At 37.0% G+C, this 16899-nt stretch overlaps 1 protein-coding gene across 1 annotated transcript; it reads right to left on the bottom strand.

Annotated features, from left to right (window-relative positions):
- Nucleotides 1-11149: 11149 nt before the first annotated feature.
- On the bottom strand, nt 11150-15454 carry LOC131035694 (wax ester synthase/diacylglycerol acyltransferase 11). Its single transcript, XM_057967432.2, has 6 exons — nt 14783-15454; nt 13581-14150; nt 13334-13400; nt 12466-12545; nt 12030-12377; nt 11150-11554 (listed from the first exon to the last, which is right to left on the bottom strand). Exons 1-6 carry the CDS (start codon nt 15038-15040, stop codon nt 11387-11389), a joined length of 1491 nt encoding a protein of 496 aa, XP_057823415.2. The 5' UTR covers nt 15041-15454; the 3' UTR covers nt 11150-11386.
- Between the last annotated feature and the right edge of the window lie 1445 nt (nt 15455-16899).

Here is a 16899-nt window from a genome sequence, read left to right on the forward strand (position 1 = left end):
ATGAACCATTGGATGATGAAGATGTGGTTAGAAATTTGTTGAGAAAAGATGAAGTACAAGAAAGGAGAAGAAAATGGAAAAATTTGATGAAAGTTGAAGCAGAATTGAAGGCTGCTGACCCTAGTTTCTCAGGTTTTTGCCCTGATAGCCTGTACCTGGAGAGGATTAACAAAATGCTGAGTTTATATGAAACTCTGATGGAACAAATGCCTCAAATTCTAGAAGTGGCTTCTCAGCAGCAAGACATGGCAAGAGGCCACTTAGGTTGTCTGTTGATGATGTAGAGTGGGGATGAAGTTCAATCTACTCGAGTGCTAGTAGCAAAGAAACAAAAAAGCAATGAGGTTGGTACAATTGTGAGGAGAGACCCTGCTAGAGAAATTGTTACATAACAAGGACAATACTTTCATCAAATAAGGACACATCTCAGAGAAGCAGGGTAGAATGAAGAACAGGAAGAAACAAACGAAGCCCTTGCTCAAGGCTTTGATGAGCGTGTGATGTTGTCAAATGAGTTCATGAAAGATGATGAATTTATTAAGTCAAATGAATTTAAAAGTTTTTTGACAAGATTGAAACAAAAACAATTAAGACAAAATCTTATCATAGAGGAAGCAAATGAAGAAAAGAAATAGGAGATCATCAAGGCACTGCAGGAATATGATCTTGACAGGGAGCAAATATATGTGGAACAGGAAAGACAATTGATTAATTGTACTGGTATGATTATGATGCCTGACTGGGATATCCAGTCTATTTTTATTATTGATCAGATTAGGAAGCAAGAGGACCCAATGTTTAAAACTGAATTTGAAATTGGAGATGTAATAAGAGGAACAAGATTTAATCCTAAGTCAAAGACACTTGTTGCTTGGTCTTTGGCCCCTTCCACTCAAAATCCCCACCTTCTAAATATCCAAGTAGAAAAGAAAACTGACAGAATAATCTGGAACTTGTAAAACACAACTAACACGAAGATTGCCTCATTTTTTACTCAAGTTTCTTTCATGAATTTATCAAAAACAAAGGATTTGTCAAGAAGATACACATAAACATATACCCAATTGATTGCATTGTCTAAAAAATATGTAGAGACACTGATGAAGAAGGGCGCTCTAGAGGAAGAGTTAGTGGAGTCGAAAGAAAAAATTGCAAATGAGCCCCCTCCAATACAGATTACAGAACAAGTACAAGAAATATCAGCTGGTGTGACAACAAAAATGGAGGAATACACAGAGAAAATTGAAAAGCTTGAAAAGGAACAAAATGTCAAGGCTATCTCTGTTGTGTCAGGAATTCTGAAACACGGGATTAATGTATTGAAAGGAAAGTTGATGGTAGTGCATGATTTGCACATTTCTTTGAAAGAGGCAAGTAAAACATCCTCTGAGGTTGTCGCTTTTCTTGGACCTTTGTTCAATGTTTGGTCAGGAAGAAGCAGATTAATAGATAAGCTAGATATTGCAATGATGTATAGTGACGAGTTCCCTCCCAAGATCAGTGACACTAAAGACATGGTGGAGGTAATGAATGTAGCTTATGCATTTTTCATAGGGAAGGATGTTCTTATAAATGAAAAATTGCAGACATTTGGGGAAGGTTATAGTAAATTGGTGCCTTCAATTTATGGTAGTAATGGAGATTTGAAATCAGTTTCTGATTGGACCAGCAAATTTGATTTGATTCTGGAGCAAGAAGAAATAATCAAGCATGTAAATGAACAGGTTGATGTCGATTTCCTTTAACGATATGCTTGATTCACTGTTCAAGGTTGAGGTTGACCATGCAAAGTTTATTGTTGAGTCCAGGGCAGATACAGATGCCAGATGGACTAATTCAGTTGCAAAGTTGGAAGAGGTAAAGGCATTCAGTTGGCCAACAGACAAAGAGGTGGACAGGTGGCAAGCCATGTTAATGCCAAAGAAGAAATCTCAGGTTGAGGTTGCTACCCAAGATTCCTCACAGTAATCCTAAGCTTGTTGAATCCTCATCTTATAAAAGGATTCCAAGATTAATTTGAGAGGGATGGCCACTTTTTTTTTTTTATCGATAGAGAGGGATGGCTAGTTGGCCACTTTTATTGATGTTGAACTTGAAAATTCTTATGTAGTTATAATAGCTCAACTGTTCAAGAATTTGATAAGTGCATAGTTGAATCGCATTGTGAATTTACTTTCTGATATCATTTGAATATAATATCAATATCATTTGCAGTTTGAGATCTTCACATAATTGTCTTTGTGTTGAATTTATGTTTTCACTGTAAACTAAATGGTCAAGGGTTTTTCAGTTTACATATGAATCTGGGTTGTGTATGTAATGGCATTATTCATAATTTCATTCCTATTTATCTGCAAATGAATCTTATTGAAGTTTATTATCAAGTTGTCTTTAAATTGTAAGTGACTCTATGCCCTAGGATAAGGCACTGGTCTGTTGTCTTGATGTTTTACTAATTATGTTGTATTCCTATATATTGTGGTGTTTAATACTTTCATTCTTAATACTCTTATGATTTTATATGCTATGGATGTTTATGTAATATATATGGAGGTGTTCTATGACTATGTCTATAATATGCCCACCAATTACAATGAGGTGAATCCTTAATATGATTCCAGACTAACATAAATTTTGCATTCCTAGGCATAATAGGATTAGGAAGCATTAAATGAAAAATTACATACACCATAACAATGCAACAAATGAAAAAAGTTAAATCTCATGATTCTGATCATTTGAAAGAGATAGAATTATACACAAAATAAATTTATATATAACTCCTTCAAGAACCTGCACAAAGCTTGACACTAAATGCTTTTCATTTGCTCTATAAATGACTATACATTATACAACTTGCTCCCTTCACCTAGAGTCTAGAATCACTACTGGAACCAGAAAAGGAACCCCAATGACTATACAACTTGCGAAACTACTTGAGCCATGCCATTATCACCCTGATGCCTTCAAATGGAATGTGAGATGCTACGTTCTGTCCAACAAATCGTTTCAAAATAGAGGAGGAAGCCTTCATGCCTAGGAACAAAGACAATGGAAAGAGGAGCTCGAGCCTTCATGCCCACAATCAGGGAAAGTGGAAATAGGAGCTTTAGGGTAAATGTAATATGTTGGGGAGGGGTTGCAGCTTCCATGTCGTCACAAAGATGACTGGATGCCACTCCCCACCCAAACAAATCCTTCTTTCATTCCTCTGCGAGCTCCTTCTTCAAACCCCTTGCCATCCTATGGCAGAGTAGAAGCAGAGGATGTGCCATGCTTGGCCTTTCTTGACAAGAAAAGGCTTTCACACCCCCTCTGTCAATCCTTATCACTTTCACAACCCCTCTGACAATAAACAAACTCACACAGAAGAAAACAAAAAAACACCCATCCGGTATCACAAAGCACACAACAACTCCATGCACGATCCTACTCAAACATCATCTTCCTTTCTGAGGAAAAAACCACTCTCAGAAAATGAAAAAGGTTTCTTTCTCTTCTACCAATTAAGTCACCACTTAGCGTATTTATAACATTTTCACACTTCATTTGGTGATGCCCATTCACGTGAAAAATCATCATTTTGGTGTTTTTCAACATGACTGTAGACTCTAGAAGTCATGCCTATCAAATCCACTGCATCCTGCTAAGGCTCATCTATTGTGAATGATTTTGTTATGATTTTATTCCTCCTTGATTGGACAAATTCTGCTTCAGAATCCCTGACAACAAGCAACCTGAGCTCTTATTTCTCAGAGAAATTCGTGATCTCCCATCTCTAACTCAGAAGCTATCAAATCCTTTTATGCCTCTAAAATTGTCGTCCTCGCTTGTCTAATCAACCTCAACTCAAGAGAAACCTTCAAACTAGTCCCTCCGGAATGAGTCAGCATCCAAGCCTTAAAAATTTTAGGTTGCGAGCTAGCGACCAGATAGTTTGTGGTTAAGTTTTATGGTTATCGCTAGCTCGTGAGGTAAAATGTCTAAACATGCGATCAAGCCACGAGCTGGCGACAAGTTGGTTTGGGTTTACATCGCGAGGTCTCTAGCTTTTTGGGTGTTAGCGTTTTATGTTACCGAGCTGGAGATTGTTAGTGAAATTGTTTTGGTCACAAGGTCTCGAGTCGGTCTCATGTCATACATTATAGCCGCGAGAGTTAGCAAGTAACTCATTTCATACAATTGTCACTAGCTCTCATGTTTGTTTAATGTTAGCATTTTAGGTCATGAGCTAGCAACTAGACAGTTTATGGTTAGGTTTAATGGTTATCGCTAGCTCACAAAGTTAAATGTCTGAAGACCTGATCAAGCCATGAGCTTGCGAGTGAAGTGCTAGCGGTTAAGAGATAAATAGTTTTATGTTGGCGAGTACACGACAAGGGTTAAAGTTACCACTATCTCCAAGTCACTGCGGTGACAAGGACTTAACATTTGTGGTCGAGAATTAGCGAGTGCCAGTTCAGTTTCCCTTAGTCGCTAGATCTCGAGGTTACGAAGGCTTAGCATTTTTAGCTTGCGAGTTGGAGATAGAGAGAGTCGTAAGGGCTTGTTGCTAGGTCGCAAGATTTTCTAATGGGCAGTCTTCCAGGCAGAGAGTTGACGACTGTGTGCCACGTGTTTTAATGACTTAAAGTTAATATCTTGAAATCACCAATATTTTTTTTTTATGGTTTGAAAATAGCTTGAAATCGCCAATATTTTATTTTTATGGTTTGAAAATAGGTTGAAATCACCAATATTTTTTTTTAATGGTTTGAAAATAGGTTGAAATCGCCAATGCAAATATTTTTCTGGTTTTAAAAACATTACAATTCGCCCATGCAAATATTTTTTGGGTTTTAAAAACATTACAATTCGCCAGGATTCTTCACAAACTTTGAGCAATCACGGCTAATTCACTAATGGAGACTATTATTTTTCTCCGTAAACCGCAAAAATTTGCCAATAAAATTAAAATTTTCCTCGGAATTATACATCTTTCGCCAGGTTTTTACACCTTGTCCAAAGGGGGGTTTCTTAAAGTTTTCCCTGTCCACAATAGTTTAGTTGGCAAGTCCACTCTTGCTTCCAAATTTTCTAAAATACCATAACCAATCTTGACCGAATACTGCCCAGATTTTGATCCACACCACCTAAGCGTATCTTCCTTGTTCAATAGAGGTGGCATATGCTCATGTAGGATGGACTTCAACAAAGCCTTTTGGTTTGGAGTCATAGGAAGATTGTCCGGCTTCTTCCATTCCCGGTGGTCTACTCCATTTGTCCTGCACTTAGTGATGAAATCTGCTACCTTCACACCCCACTGTGATTCCGTGACCCGTTTGATTTCCTCACACCCTTGCCTTTGGTTGAGTGTTGGCCTTCCCTCCTAGGAGTCCGTCCAGAATTTGGCCATTATCCCTTTACCTAATTCCCATGTGATGTGCTCAATGATCACGTGTCTACAAGAGCATATGAAGTTCCAAATAGCAGATCCTTTGGGGAGGACTCTAGTGGTGAAAATTCATTCCCTACTCATCTGATCTTGATATTTATGTTTTAAAATTTGTACCCACTTCTGGTTTGGGTGATAGTAAATTTGCCATAGCAACTTTCCTCCCATTGCCTCATTAAGCAGAGCCCACTTCCGCAAACCTACCCCCCCCAGTCAGCTTGGATTGACAAACTTTGTCCCATGCAATCAAGGGGATTTTGTCTCTCGCCTCTTTGCCATTCCAAAGGAATTTTCTCATTCCTCTGTTAATGCATCTGACCACTTTCTCTGGGATCTTTAGAGCCGTCATGGAATATATAGGAAGGGCAGATAGGACCGATTTGAGGAGCATTATTCTTCCAACCAAGGTAAGCCGTTTACTTTTCCATCCTTCAAGACAATTGACACAACTGTCAATAAGGCTATGCCATAATTCCATACGGTTTGGCCCCCCAAATAAATGAGTACCCAAGAATTTCCCAGGTAAGGTGCCCAATTTGACTCCTAGAATATTAGTAATTTCTTGTTGTCTACCTCCCCCTGTGTTGAAAAATAGAACTTCTGATTTTGTCCAATTGACCTGTTGACCAGATGCCATGCAGAAAGTATCTATTGTACTTCTAATTACTCTAGCCTCTTGAAGTGAAGAATGTCCGCATAACAGGGTATCATCTGCAAATTGCTGATGGGTGATTGGATCCATTCCTTCCGCAATTTGAATTTCTTTCCAATTACCTCGATTTCTTTGAGAAAGAATTAATCTTCCCAAAACTTCAGCCAAGATGATGAATAAGAAGGGCGATAGTGGATCCCCTTGTCTGATTCCATAGGAGGTCTGAAAGAATCCTTGTGGGCTACCATTTACCAACACCGAGGTCCATACTCCACCTAAACATGCACGAACCTAATTAATCCATCCTTCTGAGAATCCAAACCTGTTAAGAACTTGGAATAGGAATTCCCGGTCCACCATGTCATATGCTTTCCTGATATCCAATTTAATCAACATTCGTTCCACCTTTGCTTGTCTTACAGTATGAATGGCTTCATGTGCAATTATTATTCCTTCAACAATCGATCTGCTTGGAACAAACCCACTCTTCTCTTATGAAATAATTTGATTTAAAATTGGTTTCAATCGATTAGAGATGACTTTCGATACTACTTTAAAAATGGTATTACACAATGAGATTGGCCTGAATTCATTAAAAGATGTGGGGTGCTCCACTTTGGGGATGAGGGCTATAAGTGTACAATTCAACTCCTTTGCGACATACGCCTTTCTTCGCAATTCCTCCACCACAGCCCAAACATCTTTCCCAACTATATCCCAAAAGGTCTAATAGAAGAAGGTCGGGAAGCCATCTAGACCCGGGGCTTTGTCCCCCATCATGCTGAAAACCGCCTTCCGAACCTCATCAAACTGGATAGGTTTCATGAGCACTTGATTTTGTGCTTCTGTGATCAGCTCCGAACTAGCATTGAGTCCATTTTGTTGATACTCTACACTTATATTACCCTCCTTAGACAATAAAATCAAGAAGAAACTGACTACCTCTCTATTGATATCCTCTGGGTTTTCCAATAGGACATTTTCCTTGTTATGGATGGAAGTGATTTTGTTCTAGGATCTTCTGGCCTAGATCGAATTATGGAAGAATTTTGTATTTTTGTCATTTTCCTTAAGCCAATACTCCCTCAATTTCTGCCGCCAATAGATTTCTTCCCGTGCCAGAATCTCATTGTACTGTTTTTTAAGATCACGTTCCTGCAAAATAGACTCCGAGGACATTCCATTTTGAATTATTGTTTCTTGTAATGCGCCCTGCTTCTCCTCCAAGTCTTGCTTATTAGCAAAAATATTCCCAAATTTAGTCCAGTTCCACTCTTTAACTTTAGACTTAACAAATTGCAATTTCTTAACAAACCTAAAGGCCATTGTACTTAGCACCTAAGGAGTCTTAGACCACCATTCTACTATTAGGTCTCGCAGGCTCTCGTCCCTCAGCCACATCTTTTCAAATTTAAAGGGGCACCTTATGGGAGGGCCATCAAATGCTATAATGAGTTCCACCGCTAGATGATCTGAAGCAACCATCGATTGGATGTTTGAAACAAATAGGAGGGGGGATTCCGCCCAAGCCCCTCCCAGGAAAAAACGATCCAGTTTTTCCGCTACATGATTCCCCAAAATCCTTTTGTTCGACCATGTAAATTGTCCTTCCTTGGATTTGATTTCTCTGAGACCATTACTAATCGCAAAATTTGCTTGGGATGAAGTAGGACCTCTCTTGCCCCTCACTTTATCACTTGCTTCCAGAATGGCATTAAAATCTCCCCCAATAATGAAAATTCCTTCTTCCAATTCTTGGATGAGAGAGGAGAGGGATTGCCAGAAATTTCCTTGTTGATTTGGTTTAGTCGGTCCATAAACATTAATAAAAAAGAAATCAACATTCAAAGGGAAGGAATGGATCTTACACACCTGCTCCATCCGAGAATCACCAATTACCTCCACCCTATGATTAGATGGGTTAGAGAGTATACCCAAACCTCCCAATGCACCCTCCGAGTCTACAAAGACTCCCTTCCACTGCTTCCAAGATCTAATGAGCAAACCTGCATCCTCTTTATTAAGCTTAGTTTCTTGCAAAAAAACTACATCCGGCCTTAATTGATCCAAACCTCTTTTGATCAATCGGCGTTTATCAGGGGCATTGCAACCCCTAACATGATTTGCTTTGTCCCTTGGCACTTCCTTCCCTACTGTGAGTTTGCTTTGTCCCTTGGCACTTCCAGCCATTGCAATTCTAACTTGATTTGATTTCCTACCTCTAGATCTCCTTTCTCCCAAACGAATCTTGTTCCACTCAGGCTCAGTCTGCTCTATTGTCCTTGTCTCCAGGATGTCTTCCTCATCCATCCATCCCCATTCATCATCATCTTCATCTCCCTCAATATCTCTACTTGCATTAGCTCTATCCTTTTCTAGGGCATCCTCCTACAAATCCTTAATCTTCTCGGTCACCTCCACCGTTTGTCCCCTTCCCACAAGGGATGTGGCTCTAGACTTCGCTTCATCCAGGACCTCTACTACTTTCTCCACCCGAGCAATAGCTTCTTCTACCCACCCTGCTGCCTCCAGTTGTTTATCTCTTAGGGAAACATCCACTATTATCTCTTCCTCCACTGAGATCTTCTTGTTTATGTCTAACAAAGCCTCCCCTTGGATTAAGGGCATCTGCGCCGTTTGTGTAATGCCATTCTTTGTTTCCTTCTCACCCATTTCATTTTCTTTGCTCACAAAAAAATTTACCTCTTCTTGAATCGTTGACTCCACATTTTTCCCTTTTGGGTCAATCAGACATGCATCCTCCGAGTGTCCATCTTTTTTGCAGTATTTGCATCTTTCACTTGATTCTTCAATCTCAATCTTTTGTAGCCACTGCCCTTCATTGGTGATGATCTCTATGTTTACTAGAAGGGGGTAATGGAGTTTCCAACCAATGCAAATTCGTGCATATATATCAAAATATTTGGACTCTATAGCCTCATCGGCTTTGATGTAAGACCCTAATTTATTACCTATAGCTTGGAAAGATTCCTCATTCTAGTATTCTCTAGGAAGGTTATATAATCGTAACCATATGGGTACCACTTCAATTGACGCCTACAATGGGTTAAAGTTAGGTTCCCAATCTCGAATATATAGTCCTCTACCACCCAAAAAAAAGGGTCCACTATTCAAAATCCATTGTTTATCTTTCTCATTCTCAGTGATCACCAAGAAGAAACCATTTGGCATGGTTCTTAGCTCAAGCTTGTGGTTCCATTTTTCTGCACACCATCCTTTCATTTTACCCACAGATGGCCAATCTCCAAAACATTTTAAAAACAGGTCCCGTGCTCGAAAAAAAAGTCACTAATCCGATCCAGCTTTGATTATCCAACATCAACAAGACTCTCTCTAGTCTCTCCTCCTCTCGACTCACAGGGACATTTTTTGTCTTTTGCATTTTTGACTTTGGTCGCCATTCTTTTTCCTGAAAATGTTGCCATATAGTTTTTGGTCCATATTCTTTACTATGATGCCCCAAACTGCTAAGATTCTCATTTTTGCCGAAGTTGGCCTCCCTAACTCTGGTCTCCTCCCCCCACTGCTTTTGGAGGTAAAAAAACTTGTTATGATCCTCCCAAACCCTATTTGGTTTTTGCCATGGTCGTTGACCAGTCCGCATCTGATTGAAACCTTGATGCATATTCTAAGAATCATACCTTCTCTCCTGGGGATGTCCTCCCTGTGCTCAAAAACCCTGCAAATCCCTAGGCCAAAGCCCTAGTCTCCTGCGCCACTCCATACTACCTCTAAAATATATATATATCAAATTTAATAACAAATATATTTAATTATATAAAATATATAAATATAATTATAATATAAATTGAATATATACTCCCAACGACTTTTTGAGGAAATAAAAAACAAAGTATTAAATGGGTGAAAGTAAAAGCCATGAGTTAAATGAATAATTTTTGAAAAGTAATTTTTTTTAATTATTTTGTGCACCCACATATCCTAACCAATACATTAGATTTCAACATTTTGTTTTTTCGTCTTCGTATGCGACTACTTATGGCTATTGTTTTGGCTTCTAAGTAGTAACAACAAACATCTGAGATCCGTTATATGCGTGCTAGGGTCAAAAAATACAAATTTCAAAGTGTTGTCTAATATGACCATGCACTTAAAATTGTGTATACTTATGCACAAATGTCCCAATAATTGTGTAAAAACGGCCGATCATGGTCCAAATATGTTAGAAAGTGCAGCTATTGGTAAATGCGAAATTTATAAATAAAATTTTAGTTATCGTTTTTGGGGTTTCTTTAAAATTAGTAATTGGAAAGTTGGGTATAGAAAGAGTGGACTGTTAACGACTATTAGTGCTCTTCCCTTATAGATTAAGAAAAAATTATAGAAAAACTGATAAGTAATTTTTGAATGATAAGTTAAACTACTTCCATTGGTCAAAAAGTAGTTACATTTTTCTCGTTTAATAATTGTCTTTCAAATTTTATAGTCTTGTGTGGGACACATCTATTTTGGCTCCAAAACCTTCAATTTGTACAACATGTTGTTGACAACTTAAAAAACCGTGACCGTTCTTTTCAAAATCAACAGTGTATAAGATCAATAACCTGCATGTTATTGACTCCATACTGCAGTTTTGAAACCAAAATAACTGCAAGTATCTTGTGTGTATCTCTTCAAAAATACATATCAACTTCACAATTTATTAGTTGTTCAAAAATACATCACACTAAATAAATAATTTTGAAAAACAAAAAAATAAACACATCAGCAAAATTCTACTGACTACATAACCAGTTCCATGATAGTGAGACCCATTCTGAAGTCAGCTTCGAAATCTCGCTGGTAAATATGAAGTCTGTTCCAAATTAATTAGAGAGGGAGAGACTACGCCGAAAGTCTCTCCCAATGCAGAAAAAAGCAACATCGCGCAAACAACGGTGACAAAAATATAGCTTTTGAATACATCATAAGATAAAAAAACATGCAGGTCGACAGTCAAATATAGACCTTCATTCCTCATCACTAACCCCTCATAAATAGGAAGACAGCATCAGCATAGAGATTTTTAGTATTATTATTATGACATGTGAAAACCTAACAAATTTAACATTGAGATTGATTATGTGGGCTTATTGTACTTTTCTCTTTTACTTAAATATAGCTTACCTACAACACAAGGTGGCATCTCCTGCTGTTGAACTTGTAGTTCCTTTTTAAAATAGGAGATAAAAAAGGTTGGCAACTGCAAATATTTTGTTGCAGGACAGTACAAATAAGACGACCGTATGAGATAGTAGATAGTATATGATGATGGTACATCAGTTATTGCTGGTATTGTCATTCAGAAGAAGAGCCTCCTTTTTCATTTGGGAGAGACCATAAGCACAATCCATGCACAGTTTATCAGGCTCTGAAAAAATCTTATCAGCAGCCATTGCTATGAACTTTGCTTTTCCTGCATAGCTTTGGAAATGCACAACTAATCCCTGTCATAACAACATTCACAATTAAGCTGATCACTCATTCTCATGAAAGATGGGTTCTTATGAACTATTACTCACGAAATATTGATAGAAAACATATTATACAGTTTTGGTCAAAAGATTGTCAGGGTGACTTGGAATGTTGAAATAAAAATATAGTTTCCATTATGAACCAGTCTATTTTGAAAAAACAAGATACAAACTGCAGTTAGAGTAAAGTTGTTTGCTTCTGGATTTGATTGTGTAAAGTTTTGGGCATCAATGTTTCAGACCACACTCCAGAAATCATTATCAGGATGATAGAGAGTTAAGGAGGTGAGAAAAAATCACATTAAGTTACCTATCATCCTGATGATAGATCACGAAATGTGATCTGAAACATTGATGCTAAAAACTTACACAATCAAATTCAAAAACAAACTGCATTAATCTTATAGATTGTAAAAATTTAATATCGTTTAATTGTTTAGAAACCCACCTGGGGCAGACCAGAGACTGTAGTAACTATGTGAGAAACTGGATTGTCAAGGAGCTGAACTTGTTCGAGTGGACCTAATACATTTGAAAACACAAGCGTAGTGTTATACAACATTCTCAATGTGACGGCAGCAGGTGCCTGCCATCCAAAGAGGCGAAGCAACAAGTCTACAAAGGAGTGGGTGAATGGCGCTTCGAAAGATGCCTTCTTCATATCAGACTGATCCTTCGCCAGCCTGCAATACTCGAGATATTGTTGTTGCTGCTTTACCTCAATGGGGAGAATCCACATGCCAAATGCATTGCCCCACCTCGCTTTCTTACCATTCTTCATCATCTCTTCCATCTTCTGAGAAACAAAATAAAGACAACTTAGCAGATATGGTTCATGAAATTGTATATATAATCTAAACATTGGAGTTGCTTCATATTCTTACATGGAGTCCTCCTGATGATCTGATATTCACTGGAACAAGTGCTCGAATCCGTGGAGTTTTGGAATGTTCTCCATCTTTGGCTACAATGTTTCAAATAATATTAATGATAATGGTTTAAATATTTTTAGATTAAATAATGTGTGTTTTTTTCATCAATGTTTCGGATCATCCTTCATGATCTATTCATCATCAAAATTTATATGTTTTCTTCTCTTGCTTCTTCATACTGATGATAGATGGATCATAAAATGTGATCTGAAATGTTGATGAAGAAAAAAATCCTCAATCTATTCTAGAAACATTCAAACTAACATTGTAGACTGTAAACTTTTTATACAATTAATAGTATTAATCAGAAAATACTTATACAATATATAAAGCTTCATAAAAACTGTATGCTTACAATTTTACTATCAACATTTTCAATCACACTCTGATTTATTTTTGTCCTTCAATCACCCTATACATTGTTTATTGTTTATTCTTTTGATATCCTAAAGCCTAAATAACAATAGTGGGTATCACCCAGCATGATGTTTATTACATCGGTTGCTATTTCAGCTTCCAGCAGGCACATTGAAACAAACAATTTCAGCTGATTTAACATTTTTCAAAAGATTTAATGAACTTAAATTTTATAATAGTGGTATTTCTGACTTTTTTAATCGAAACGAATCAAAAGTTTAATTCAACAACCCAGAACTTAACTCAATCAAATGAATTTCCTATAATGTCTCAAACGAATTTCCTATAATGTCTCAAACGATATGCAACAGACCATGATGTTTCTAATGTATTACTTAACTTTTCTGATTCCAGCAATGAACTATATTCCTATACATAGTACAGGGTCAAGCAGAATACTTACAACGTAAGCGGTTGAAATATCTCACGAATCCAGCCGAAAGCATTCCAGCGACAACATCATTCACTGTCTGCATACTCAATTCAATAAAACATTAAATCATATAAGATAGATTTGATTTTCACAGTTCATAATGTTTGTTATTTGAGCATTGTACATGAGTAAAATCCAGAAACAAAGCAACAAACATTAAATCATGCATTAATTCATTAGCTAACAAGGACTGTTAAATGCATATGTTTGTTTGTACCCCATTAATAGCCTTCTTGACAATGGCAATGTCCTTAAGATCCACTGTAACATGAGCAAGACGCCTGGGATGAGAGGATAGGTTTTGGCGTCCTCTAACCATTCTGCCATCTTTAAACCACAGGAGAGTTGCAAAAGCATGTAGCAAAGTCAACGCAGTACACCACAAAGAAAATATCACGGTCCACATTTTTTGCAGAGTGGCAGTCAAGGTCCACGGAGGACTGTTGTTTCCTTTCTGCAGAGATCGTATGGTGGGCATGGACTCTGGACATGAGGTTTGTCTGGTGCAATCCAAAAAGAGGGACATAAGAGACACACAATCTCCTATACAGTGATGGATTTTAAAAACTACGCTGGCTTCTGCCTCTGCTGATCTGTAATTTAATACATAGATTTGCCATAGAGGAATGGAGGGTTCAGGCGGTGAAGCAGTGGCCAGGGAGGCTGTAAACTTCTCCACAAAATCAGCACTCTCTCTGTACTTCTCACTCAACTCTACTTCTTTGATATGCTCATCTATATCAAATTCCTTCCTCACCCATTTCCGATTCCCCCAATCAGATTCTGTCTGCATCCACAAATATCTCATAAGCCCAAAGCAGTTAAAACAAAAAACCCTACAAAAACCCCTAAATAAATGTTCTAGTTTTGCTTCTTGAAATGACTTAGTACTTACTGTTGAGCAGTTCAAAACATCAATAGAAACAGAACATCAATTAAGAAATATCATAATACACAGAAATTTACAGGGACATCAATATATGATTTAATATCTTTTACATCTACAGGGAAAACAGGACAATATCTTTTATTAACCGACTTCTCTCATTTTTATACAAATGTTTTTTTCGCTAAATATGAAGAGACAACAAATAAACAAAGAGGTGGAGGGAAGAGTAATTATCTGCGACTGTTGGACTTTACACATTTAATTTAAACTTGGCCTCGTTTTTATTTTCAGAGGACCTCATCAATTAAAAGTCAGTCTTATTTTTATCTTCAAAAGACTGCTGAATCAATTGTACATACATTCAAATGCCACTTTAACTGTAAAAAACTAATGCCAACTACCTTTTCTCAACTTGATAAAGAATCCCTTAATGCTATAAGTAATTAAACACTTTTTTCTAGAAGTATAGAACATCATGCCTACTAAAAATCCATAACTCAAACAAGTATCATATGAGATCATGTACTGACCACTGTGCTAGAAAACCGCTTATGTTTGCTGAGAACTGATTGCAGAGCTGTTTTCATGGAGGGCACATGAACTGGTTTATTTAAGCCCATTATAATCAAGATGTAAGCATCCAACAAAGGATTACAAAATATGGCTCCATAAGGAGACAAGGGTTCCTCTCCTTCTTCATGAAAATCATCTGTTTTTACCTTAATGTGCTTCAACCCCAATGTATGTTGGGCCATTGGTTCTGCTCTGCTTTGCTTCAACTCCTCCATGCTCTGTTTTCTCCATCTGCGTTTCTTATATTATGCTACGAGGAAACCTATATGCGGTGTTGCCGTTCACTCCAAACAAGTGATTCACAATCCCATTGAATGGACAGTTACCAAATAAACAGATCCATTTGTAGCTGACCTTTAAAAGGGAGTGAACGATTGGGTTCATTTCTAGTATGGTTTAAATGGTATTTGTTGATTCTGTACAGCCGGCATGTGAAATTTATTGCACCTAGACATGATAGGATCTCTAGTCTCTGTTGCACCCTGTAACGCGTGGACCGAAGCTCACATAATTTAAACAGAAGTTGGCCTCGATCTATTGGTTAGTCCAGGATTGTAACTCGTAACTTCAGGATTGGGTAGAATTTTCCAATGGGAATAGGGTAGTTCAATAATGACATATTTCATCTTCCCAGATTTGAATACATTCTGAACACACATTACAATGTTGCAGAATCCATTTAATGTCTTCACCATGATCTTGTACGGTGATGCTCTGACGTTCGCTGGATAATTGAGGATAAACATCTGGCACAACTTGCAAATTAGATGCCCTTATGTTCTTTATGGTGAAGTTGTTCAGCAGCTATCGATGGCAGTTTCTTTTAGTGTAGGTATCAGTGTAGGTAGTTCAAATTTTTTACAATTCAATAAAAAAGAAGAAGTTATGATTTAAAAAAATTAAAAAATTAATAGTTTTGATTCGAAAGCATTAAATTTCACTTGAATTTTTCATTCAGAGATATGATGAGGTTGCTTTAAAAGGAAGACTGCAAAAAGATGAGATTGTATTTATTTTGGTTTTGTCAGCTCCTCTTTAATTTGTGCAAATTGGTCTTTGTCTTCATATTGGGTTGTCTCGCTTGACTTGTTATGTTTTGTCCTTTTCGTTTGTTTCTTTGATGTATGCTGATGTTGTTTTGTAATGTTTCTTTGTAAGAAAAAAAGTTATGATTTCAAAATTCTTTGTATTAATGAGAAGAGTATATCTTTGCACTATTGTAATAATATTAGTATTTATTGACAATAAATAAATTGTGACATGAAAGGGAAAGATGACACAATCTGTTTGAAATTAACAAATTCTTTTAATTGTATGTATCGCAATTTTATTGGGTCAATGAAAATTGTAGTTGTTTCTTATATTAAAAGCAATGAAAATTATAGTTGTTAGTTGAATGTTAGTTGTTCATTAGTGTAGATAATAATGTGTAGATAAAGAAATAAAAGAACAAATTCAACTATTGCAAATAATGCACAACACACTCAAAAAAAAAAATGCAGAGATTACATGGTTCATCATGATGGTTACATCCACAGGAAAAGAAAGAGAAACTTTATTTATTGATATTGTTGTACAATTACATGTACAATAACTTTCATCAACATCAATAATAATAATACTTTATCCACTCTATTCGAATTTGGAAGTCTTAAAAGTGGCAAACTAAGTAACCATTGATAAAAGGGAAAGTAAAGGAGTGGAAAATTCCATGACTGTTACAACTATTGGAAGGAAAGTCTCTCAAAGATATGCCCCCACTTTTTCAAGCTTATTGTCATATCTTGACAATGCCAAGAAAAGCCCTACAAAACTTGAACTTCTCTCTTGAGACTATCTTCATCAATGCATCAGTTGGATTCACCTTTGTATGTATCTATTTAACTTTCAGTTTGCCCTCTTAAAGAACACTCCAAATGAAATGATATTTTAGCTCAATATGCTTTGTTCAACTGTGAAATGTTGCATTCTTAGCCAAATGAATAGTGTTGTTGCTAAGCTAAAGTGTGTTGTTTGCATCCCAATTCACCTAATAAACATTGCAAGCATATCTTTTCCTTACACCTTCAGTGAG

This window comes from Cryptomeria japonica, chromosome 6 (genome assembly GCF_030272615.1).
Source record: "Cryptomeria japonica chromosome 6, Sugi_1.0, whole genome shotgun sequence".
NCBI lineage: Eukaryota > Viridiplantae > Streptophyta > Pinopsida > Cupressales > Cupressaceae > Cryptomeria > Cryptomeria japonica.